The sequence below is a fragment of the Ailuropoda melanoleuca genome, chromosome 3 (genome assembly GCF_002007445.2).
Source record: "Ailuropoda melanoleuca isolate Jingjing chromosome 3, ASM200744v2, whole genome shotgun sequence".
Lineage (NCBI taxonomy): Eukaryota > Metazoa > Chordata > Mammalia > Carnivora > Ursidae > Ailuropoda > Ailuropoda melanoleuca.
The window spans coordinates 88,902,705-88,913,940 of NC_048220.1; the positions used below are offsets into that span (position 1 = coordinate 88,902,705).

General features: G+C 48.4%; 1 protein-coding gene across 1 annotated transcript in view; it reads right to left on the reverse strand.

Annotated features, from left to right (window-relative positions):
* LOC100465628 (dedicator of cytokinesis protein 2-like) overlaps nucleotides 1–11,236 on the reverse strand; it is a 101,231-nt gene that overhangs the window by 20,917 nt on the left and 69,078 nt on the right. The window contains exons 15-16 of the mRNA XM_034656750.1: nucleotides 7,005–7,086; nucleotides 2,786–2,870 (exon numbers count right to left, since the gene is read on the reverse strand). Of these exons, the coding sequence (XP_034512641.1) occupies nucleotides 2,786–2,870; nucleotides 7,005–7,086 (167 nt within the window). The remainder of the gene's footprint in view (nucleotides 1–2,785; nucleotides 2,871–7,004; nucleotides 7,087–11,236) is intronic.

Here is an 11,236-nt window from a genome sequence, read left to right on the forward strand (position 1 = left end):
AGGCTCAAGAAACGAAAACAAACCCAATAGAAAAGACTGGAGAATAGGTGTCATCATATCGATAGACGTTAGTTTTACCTCTTTCTGCTTTGGATCAAATGCCCTCCCATTCTGACATTGACAGGTACCTGCTCTGGGTGGTCAAGGTGGCCCCGGGGGGAATGGTCAAGGCTGCTGAAGGGGAGGGGAGATACTCACGGCAAACTCATTCTCAGGGTCGACGGTCCCTTTGCGCACAGGCCGGGAGTAGTGGAACTTTTGCACGTAGTTGGATTTATAAAAGCTGCAAGACAGGAAGAGGCAGAGGCCCTGGTAGCATGCCCGGCTGCCGACACGGAGCCCGAGCTGCCTGGTGCTGTCCAGGGAGGCTCCTCAGAGTCAACTTCAGGTCTGGCGGTACCCTTGTTGTAGCATTTAAAATCAGGTGCTCCTTGCAAAGTGATTTAGAAGCTAGACTAGCTAGACTAAAGTCCTCTGAGAACATAGTACCCCTTAAAGTACCCAAGGAGTTGGCATTCTAGCATTAATGCACACCTGTGACCTCAACGAAGGCTCTAGATATGCCTAAGGTCCTAGCCTCATGTCCCAAGAGTGTCTTCTAAGGATTTCCTTAGGTGTCCCAAGCATCCCCCAGATCATGCTTCCTGAATCTCTAGGGAGCTTCTGATGCTGGGGCCAGCAGGGCACGGTGCTAGCTGCATCGTTGTTATTCCTTGCCCACAGTGCCTGACTGAAGGGGTGAGGGGAGGCTCAGACCCAAGCTGAGTTAGAGCTGCTCGACTTCCTGCACTGGCGTGAGGCTGCTGGGGCAGGCTGCCTCTCGCTGAGCGGACAGGCCCTTCTCACAAAGACCTCCTGTTTCCCACTGTCCTCCCAGAGGAGAGGCCTTTGACTAAGGCACTCCAGGTGCTATAGTGCGCACCCAGGTCTGAGGAGGGTACACTGGGCAGCCCGGAAGGGTGCCCCATAGACCCCCTGTCTCGTGGCCTCATCACTGACCTTTCGATCTGGTTCTGGATGGATGGAGACCCGCCTTCAGGCTGCTTCTTCTAATGCCCCTTTGTCATAGTCAGAACACAGCCGCTGTCAGTGCACAGCCTCAACAAACGCTCACAAGGTGTCCCTTTGGAAGAACGTGCTCAGGACGAGCACTGCCCCTGTGTCCCCACCCTGCCTGTTGCCTGCCGGGCCCACAGTCTGGCTAGGGAGCCCTTGGAACCACTCTGTCACCTACAGTTCAGTGCACGTCATTGCTGCTTCCTGAGGATTTGCTGTTCTTGTTCCTCCCATCTCAGGCTTCAGCCTTTTCAGGGGCAGAGCCCAGATGGCTAATGAGGGGCAGGTGATTCTTTTCCCAAGAGGCAAAGGGATAAAACGGTGGCTAACCCAGAGAAAGAACTGGAAGTCACCGGGGCCTGTCCTGCCACTAGCTCAGCTTGGAGGCCTCATGGGATTTTCTTCCCCATCCCCCCTTCCAATGAACTGTGGGTCTTACTTTATTATCTGGTCAGGCACTGGCTTATTCTTGAACCTTGGGTGTTCATCCAAGACCGGCTGGACAGTGAAACACTGGATGTCTGGGATTCCTGCAGTCAAGGGCTCACAGTGTGTGGTTCGCTGTGGGACAGTTCCAAATATAGCAGGTCCCAGGTGAGACCTCCTGGGACAGCCCTTCTGAGGCCAGGTTTTATTGAATGACTGACCTCAGTTTGCTGGCCGCCAACAATGTCCTAATGACAAGTCAGTAGTCACCCTGGTCCTTAACGGAACTGCCTGTCACTTGCAACCTTATCCCAGGGCTCAGCCCCTGCTAACAGTTGCTTAGTGGTCCTTAATCATCATCATCATCATTTCTATATTAACAGTAATACCATCTAATGAATGTATAGTTCTCCATCAATCGCAGAGCCCATCTTCCCATGGTCTCCCTTCATCTCACCAATCCCACTGAGCAGTGTTATTAATGTAAGTCATCTCCCTTTCGTAGACAGGACATCAAGGTGAAAGAAGCCAGACAAATTGTTGAAGGTCCAACAGCTTGTGAGAACAGAACAGAGGTTTGTATTTGGGCCTGTTAACCCCCTGCTCAAGGTTCTTTGCCTCCAGACTCCAGTGTGGTTCTTTAAATAGCATCCTCACATCACCTGGAGGCTTGTTAGAGATGGTGAGTCCCGAGCCCTACCTCAGACCTACTGAATCAGTGTGTGCAGTTTCTTAAAATCTTCAGGTGGTACATATGCATCCTCAAGTTTGAGAAGTACCGCTTTAGAGCATGCAGATAGATATCATTTTGCAAGCTTGAAAGTAACTTCCCATGGCAGGATTGTAAGGCCATGTCCAGGCTCAGTGGGAAAGAGTTCTATGATTGATTAGTGATGCCTGCCACCCGCACAGGTGAGGCGAGCTTTATCTGCCTATTCTAGACCTTTATTCATTTTAAGCTGATAGCATGGCAATCCAAATAAATAAAACCAGTCATCACTGGTCCTATTCCCTGGCTTCTGCTTCCCTCCTTCTACCTTCCATGTCTCCTTTACTCATCTCTCTTCTTCAGGTATCCAAGTACTCTCATGTCTTCATTCTACCCAATGACCACAATAACTCCCAAAAACTCTCTCCTGAACTGGAAATTTCTGCCAACTAAAGAATCACNCGTTAGTTTTACCTCTTTCTGCTTTGGATCAAATGCCCTCCCATTCTGACATTGACAGGTACCTGCTCTGGGTGGTCAAGGTGGCCCCGGGGGGAATGGTCAAGGCTGCTGAAGGGGAGGGGAGATACTCACGGCAAACTCATTCTCAGGGTCGACGGTCCCTTTGCGCACAGGCCGGGAGTAGTGGAACTTTTGCACGTAGTTGGATTTATAAAAGCTGCAAGACAGGAAGAGGCAGAGGCCCTGGTAGCATGCCCGGCTGCCGACATGGAGCCCGAGCTGCCCTGTAGCATGACCGGCTGCCGACGTGGAGCCCGAGCTGCCCTGGTAGCATGGCCGGCTGCCAACACGGAGCCCGAGCTGCCCTGTAGCATGACCGGCTGCCGACGCGGAGCCCGAGCTGCCCTGTAGCATGCCCGGTTGCCGACACGGAGCCCGAGCTGCCCTGGTAGCATGCCTGGCTGCCGACACGGAGCCCGAGCTGCCTGGTGCTGTCCAGGGAGGCTCCTCAGAGTCAACTTCAGGTCTGGCGGTACCCTTGTTGTAGCATTTAAAGTCAGGTGCTCCTTGCAAAGTGATTTAGAAGCTAGACTAGCTAGACTAAAGTCCTCTGAGAACATAGTACCCCTTAAAGTACCCAAGGAGTTGGAATTCTAGCATTAATGCACACCTGTGACCTCAACGAAGGCTCTAGATATGCCTAAGGTCCTAGCCTCATGTCCCAAGAGTGTCTTCTAAGGATTTCCTTAGGTGTCCCAAGCATCCCCCAGATCATGCTTCCTGAATCTCTAGGGAGCTTCTGATGCTGGGGCCAGCAGGGCACGGTGCTAGCTGCATCGTTGTTATTCCTTGCCCACAGTGCCTGACTGAAGGGGTGAGGGGAGGCTCAGACCCAAGCTGAGTTAGAGCTGCTCGACTTCCTGCACTGGCGTGAGGCTGCTGGGGCAGGCTGCCTCTCGCTGAGCGGACAGGCCCTTCTCACAAAGACCTCCTGTTTCCCACTGTCCTCCCAGAGGAGAGGCCTTTGACTAAGGCACTCCAGGTGCTATAGTGCGCACCCAGGTCTGAGGAGGGTACACTGGGCAGCCCGGAAGGGTGCCCCATAGACCCCCTGTCTCGTGGCCTCATCACTGACCTTTCGATCTGGTTCTGGATGGATGGAGACCCGCCTTCAGGCTGCTTCTTCTAATGCCCCTTTGTCATAGTCAGAACACAGCCGCTGTCAGTGCACAGCCTCAACAAACGCTCACAAGGTGTCCCTTTGGAAGAACGTGCTCAGGACGAGCACTGCCCCTGTGTCCCCACCCTGCCTGTTGCCTGCCGGGCCCACAGTCTGGCTAGGGAGCCCTTGGAACCACTCTGTCACCTACAGTTCAGTGCACGTCATTGCTGCTTCCTGAGGATTTGCTGTTCTTGTTCCTCCCATCTCAGGCTTCAGCCTTTTCAGGGGCAGAGCCCAGATGGCTAATGAGGGGCAGGTGATTCTTTTCCCAAGAGGCAAAGGGATAAAACGCTGGCTAACCCAGAGAAAGAACTGGAAGTCACCGGGGCCTGTCCTGCCACTAGCTCAGCTTGGAGGCCTCATGGGATTTTCTTCCCCATCCCCCCTTCCAATGAACTGTGGGTCTTACTTTATTATCTGGTCAGGCACTGGCTTATTCTTGAACCTTGGGTGTTCATCCAAGACCGGCTGGACAGTGAAACACTGGATGTCTGGGATTCCTGCAGTCAAGGGCTCACAGTGTGTGGTTCGCTGTGGGACAGTTCCAAATATAGCAGGTCCCAGGTGAGACCTCCTGGGACAGCCCTTCTGAGGCCAGGTTTTATTGAATGACTGACCTCAGTTTGCTGGCCGCCAACAATGTCCTAATGACAAGTCAGTAGTCACCCTGGTCCTTAACGGAACTGCCTGTCACTTGCAACCTTATCCCAGGGCTCAGCCCCTGCTAACAGTTGTTTCGTGGTCCTTAATCATCATCATCATCATTTCTATATTAACAGTAATACCATCTAATGAATGTATAGTTCTCCATCAATCGCAGAGCCCATCTTCCCATGGTCTCCCTTCATCTCACCAATCCCACTGAGCAGTGTTATTAATGTAAGTCATCTCCCTTTCGTAGACAGGACATCAAGGTGAAAGAAGCCAGACAAATTGTTGAAGGTCCAACAGCTTGTGAGAACAGAACAGAGGTTTGTATTTGGGCCTGTTAACCCCCTGCTCAAGGTTCTTTGCCTCCAGACTCCAGTGTGGTTCTTTAAATAGCATCCTCACATCACCTGGAGGCTTGTTAGAGATGGTGAGTCCCGAGCCCTACCTCAGACCTACTGAATCAGTGTGTGCAGTTTCTTAAAATCTTCAGGTGGTACATATGCATCCTCAAGTTTGAGAAGTACCGCTTTAGAGCATGCAGATAGATATCATTTTGCAAGCTTGAAAGTAACTTCCCATGGCAGGATTGTAAGGCCATGTCCAGGCTCAGTGGGAAAGAGTTCTATGATTGATTAGTGATGCCTGCCACCCGCACAGGTGAGGCGAGCTTTATCTGCCTATTCTAGACCTTTATTCATTTTAAGCTGATAGCATGGCAATCCAAATAAATAAAACCAGTCATCACTGGTCCTATTCCCTGGCTTCTGCTTCCCTCCTTCTACCTTCCATGTCTCCTTTACTCATCTCTCTTCTTCAGGTATCCAAGTACTCTCATGTCTTCATTCTACCCAATGACCACAATAACTCCCAAAAACTCTCTCCTGAACTGGAAATTTCTGCCAACTAAAGAATCACAAACTCCTCTTATTGGCATTCAAAGTTACTCTAATATGACCCCAACCCATGCCCCACCATTATCTCTGGCTACCCAAAAGATTCTTCTATGCCCTTTGCTTGAAATATTTTCTCACATCACCTGCTCTCCCTGTGAACGCTTGAGGCAAATGTCAAACACGACAGGCTCCGTGAGCATTCAATTTACCCTCAGACAGAGATCCTTTCTTTCCATTGACTCTCCAGGGACTATATCTCTCTAGCTCCCTGTCTTCATCTCCTCCCAAACCCTCCCCACCACACTGTGACTTTTCTGATGGCAGAGGCTATGGAAATGGCTAAAATATAATTCAAAGTTAAATTTAATTGTTCCCCTCTGATAAACTCAGTCAATACTAATATGCTGGGGATTTAATTGTTTTACCGCTGGAGAATATTTCCACATTAAATGAGAGTCCCTTAGAGAGACCGAGAGAGAGAGAGAGAGAGAGAGAGAGAGAGAGAGAACACAATGCCAAATCTCAGTGGAAGGATTTCTGTAATATTCGGGAAAACCATTTTCTTTCTCAAGCCATATAGCCAACAGCCTTCTCTGGGAGGGAAACCACTTTGGTTTCCACACTAATCCATTTATGTGTTATCTGTAGCTGCTCTCCCACTACAGCAACAGAGTCGAAGAGTTATGACATAGAGACCACACAGCCCACAAAGACCAAAATATTTCCTATCTGGTCCTTTACAGAGAAGGTTGCTAACCCTTGTTTTAGAGAAGGTTCTGGGTTATATTTACTGATCTTAGCAATTGGCCTTGGTCCAAGAGGAGAATCCAAACCTGTCCTGGGGAAGCTAGTGACGCCAGAGCCCTCAAATCACATCCAGGAGGATGCATGGCTAGACTGTCTCACCACATGTTGAATCTATGCATGGAACTGTGACCCCAAGTTCTGTGCAGGGGGATGGTGGGAGATAGGAGACACGCGGCTAAGACACCTTTGCTTCAGATGTTTTCCCCCACTTGAGACTTAAATGAGAAGACATGAGGTGTGTCACCCTTCCAAGTTGCTTGTCGCTCCACTAGAAAAAGTAAGAGAGCAGAGCATTAAAAGTGCAGATTTTGACGATAGTCGGACCTGAGTTCAAATTCTAGCTCTATCAGTTCCCAGGTCCTTGTGTAAGCTGCCTACGTTTTTTGAGCCTTGGTTTTCTTATTTGTAAAATACAGAGAGTAATAATCCCCAACTCATAGGATTACTATAAGGATAATATGAAACAATGCATGAAAAATGCCTGTTGCATGCTGAACAGTTAATAAAGCACTTTCTCTTCATTAATCTTGATGAAAGTGATGGCATTATAGAAAGAATACAGACTTTGAGACGGACCTTGGAGTTCAAATCTCACCTCCATCACTAACTAGGTTTGTGACCTTAGGAAANTCTTTTCCCAAGAGGCAAAGGGATAAAACGCTGGCTAACCCAGAGAAAGAACTGGAAGTCACCGGGGCCTGTCCTGCCACTAGCTCAGCTTGGAGGCCTCATGGGATTTTCTTCCCCATCCCCCCTTCCAATGAACTGTGGGTCTTACTTTATTATCTGGTCAGGCACTGGCTTATTCTTGAACCTTGGGTGTTCATCCAAGACCGGCTGGACAGTGAAACACTGGATGTCTGGGATTCCTGCAGTCAAGGGCTCACAGTGTGTGGTTCGCTGTGGGACAGTTCCAAATATAGCAGGTCCCAGGTGAGACCTCCTGGGACAGCCCTTCTGAGGCCAGGTTTTATTGAATGACTGACCTCAGTTTGCTGGCCGCCAACAATGTCCTAATGACAAGTCAGTAGTCACCCTGGTCCTTAACGGAACTGCCTGTCACTTGCAACCTTATCCCAGGGCTCAGCCCCTGCTAACAGTTGCTTAGTGGTCCTTAATCATCATCATCATCATTTCTATATTAACAGTAATACCATCTAATGAATGTATAGTTCTCCATCAATCGCAGAGCCCATCTTCCCATGGTCTCCCTTCATCTCACCAATCCCACTGAGCAGTGTTATTAATGTAAGTCATCTCCCTTTCGTAGACAGGACATCAAGGTGAAAGAAGCCAGACAAATTGTTGAAGGTCCAACAGCTTGTGAGAACAGAACAGAGGTTTGTATTTGGGCCTGTTAACCCCCTGCTCAAGGTTCTTTGCCTCCAGACTCCAGTGTGGTTCTTTAAATAGCATCCTCACATCACCTGGAGGCTTGTTAGAGATGGTGAGTCCCGAGCCCTACCTCAGACCTACTGAATCAGTGTGTGCAGTTTCTTAAAATCTTCAGGTGGTACATATGCATCCTCAAGTTTGAGAAGTACCGCTTTAGAGCATGCAGATAGATATCATTTTGCAAGCTTGAAAGTAACTTCCCATGGCAGGATTGTAAGGCCATGTCCAGGCTCAGTGGGAAAGAGTTCTATGATTGATTAGTGATGCCTGCCACCCGCACAGGTGAGGCGAGCTTTATCTGCCTATTCTAGACCTTTATTCATTTTAAGCTGATAGCATGGCAATCCAAATAAATAAAACCAGTCATCACTGGTCCTATTCCCTGGCTTCTGCTTCCCTCCTTCTACCTTCCATGTCTCCTTTACTCATCTCTCTTCTTCAGGTATCCAAGTACTCTCATGTCTTCATTCTACCCAATGACCACAATAACTCCCAAAAACTCTCTCCTGAACTGGAAATTTCTGCCAACTAAAGAATCACAAACTCCTCTTATTGGCATTCAAAGTTACTCTAATATGACCCCAACCCATGCCCCACCATTATCTCTGGCTACCCAAAAGATTCTTCTATGCCCTTTGCTTGAAATATTTTCTCACATCACCTGCTCTCCCTGTGAACGCTTGAGGCAAATGTCAAACACGACAGGCTCCGTGAGCATTCAATTTACCCTCAGACAGAGATCCTTTCTTTCCATTGACTCTCCAGGGACTATATCTCTCTAGCTCCCTGTCTTCATCTCCTCCCAAACCCTCCCCACCACACTGTGACTTTTCTGATGGCAGAGGCTATGGAAATGGCTAAAATATAATTCAAAGTTAAATTTAATTGTTCCCCTCTGATAAACTCAGTCAATACTAATATGCTGGGGATTTAATTGTTTTACCGCTGGAGAATATTTCCACATTAAATGAGAGTCCCTTAGAGAGACCGAGAGAGAGAGAGAGAGAGAGAGAGAGAGAGAGAGAACACAATGCCAAATCTCAGTGGAAGGATTTCTGTAATATTCGGGAAAACCATTTTCTTTCTCAAGCCATATAGCCAACAGCCTTCTCTGGGAGGGAAACCACTTTGGTTTCCACACTAATCCATTTATGTGTTATCTGTAGCTGCTCTCCCACTACAGCAACAGAGTCGAAGAGTTATGACATAGAGACCACACAGCCCACAAAGACCAAAATATTTCCTATCTGGTCCTTTACAGAGAAGGTTGCTAACCCTTGTTTTAGAGAAGGTTCTGGGTTATATTTACTGATCTTAGCAATTGGCCTTGGTCCAAGAGGAGAATCCAAACCTGTCCTGGGGAAGCTAGTGACGCCAGAGCCCTCAAATCACATCCAGGAGGATGCATGGCTAGACTGTCTCACCACATGTTGAATCTATGCATGGAACTGTGACCCCAAGTTCTGTGCAGGGGGATGGTGGGAGATAGGAGACACGCGGCTAAGACACCTTTGCTTCAGATGTTTTCCCCCACTTGAGACTTAAATGAGAAGACATGAGATGTGTCACCCTTCCAAGTTGCTTGTCGCTCCACTAGAAAAAGTAAGAGAGCAGAGCATTAAGAGTGCAGGTTTTGACGATAGTCGGACCTGAGTTCAAATTCTAGCTCTATCAGTTCCCAGGTCCTTGTGTAAGCTGCCTACGTTTTTTGAGCCTTGGTTTTCTTATTTGTAAAATACAGAGAGTAATAATCCCCAACTCATAGGATTACTATAAGGATAATATGAAACAATGCATGAAAAATGCCTGTTGCATGCTGAACAGTTAATAAAGCACTTTCTCTTCATTAATCTTGATGAAAGTGATGGCATTATAGAAAGAATACAGACTTTGAGACGGACCTTGGAGTTCAAATCTCACCTCCATCACTAACTAGGTTTGTGACCTTAGGAAAACTACTTTACCTCTCTGCCCTATACATTCTTTCCCTATGAAATAGGACAAAAATAATATCCATCTTATCGTGTTTTAAGGGGGCTAAAGAAATAAAGTTTATAAAGCACTCACTCAAGCTCGTGCATGGCATGAAGAGGACATTTAGCAAATGTCAGCCCTTTTTCCTTTTCCATCTGATTCCTGGCACTGAATCAGGCCCACAAACGATGAGCTGGCTCCGTAACACATGCTCTCCCTCCGCCCCAAGCTACAAGACCACAGAGCTATTCAACACCAGGAGTCCACTTAAGAAGGGCCCTAGTACTAATCTCNTGGGGGCTAAAGAAATAAAGTTTATAAAGCACTCAAGCTCATGCATGGCATGAAGAGGACATTTAGCAAATGTCAGCCCTTTTTCCTTTTCCACCTGATTCCTGGCACTGAATCAGGCCCACAAACGATGAGCTGGCTCCGTAACACATGCTCTCCCTCTGCCCCAAGCTACAAGACCACAGAGCTATTCAACACCAGGAGTCCACTTAAGAAGGGCCCTAGTACTAATCTCCTGTCTAGTCTGTAACCAAAATCACATTTGTAACCGGTCAGCCCCAAGACTAGTTACATTTCCTCTCGCAAATACCATGGTAGAGCAGGCATGAAGGGCAGGTGAGCATAATGAAAGGTTACAGATGAATATTTATCACCCAAGGGAAAAATATTTGGATTAAGGTTCGGCAGACTTAGCAGACCAGCCATGCAACCTGTCAACCCCATTTTAAAGGCTGTAACTTAATTTGAGCTGCAGGGTGCAGTGTGGAGAGCCACGGTGGCTCAGCTGTCTGCCTGATCCTTGAGTTTGCATGCTTTCTGCCCCCCCAGGAGTCCTGCCTCCTGCCCGGTGTCAGCTCCTGGCCCTACAAACACCACCACCTACCCAACCTCACTGGCATCTCCTCATGTTTCCCGTGCCCTTCTCCGCGGACTCCAGTGAGCTGGCTCCCTCCCTGTGTCCTTCCCTCCTTCTTGTCGCTATTTGTCTATCTCTCTTTGCTTTCTCTCATTTCCCTTGTCTTTCTATTCATCAACAAGGAGTTTCTCAGTGTCAGCTTTGTGCACTGGGGCAGGTGGTGGGGGTGGGGTTACTGCAGTGAACAAGGTAGTGCAGGCCCCTGGCCTCCCAGGGCTTACAGTCTAGCTTATGTGGACCTTTAAAAGGCACAAAAGATAACAGATTGAGATCAATTCTCTAAAGAAAACAAATAAGGTTTGAGATATGAGGCTCATGAAGAGTTCAGAAAAGGCCACTTTAGATAAGTGACCAGGAGAGGCTTTTCCAGGATGTGACACCAAGTTAGGATCTGATGGGTGAGAAAGGAGCTAGGGGAAGGGAATGACACGCAGAGGGAACAGAATATGCACAGCCCCAGAAGGAACCAGTTAGGTGTGTTTAGGCAACAGAAAGGAGGCCACTGTGGCCAGAGGGTCACGAGAGAGGGAAGGAATCGTGGGGAAGGAGGGCAATGACATTGGAGAGGCAGGCAGGGGTCAGATGGTGGACAGCCTACTGGACTTGCCCAGGAGTTTTGATCTTATTGTAAGAGCAATGTGGCACTGTTTCAGTTCTTTGAACCTGCTATGCTCCTTCCCACTCGAGGGCTGGGCACATGATGGTCCTTTTCT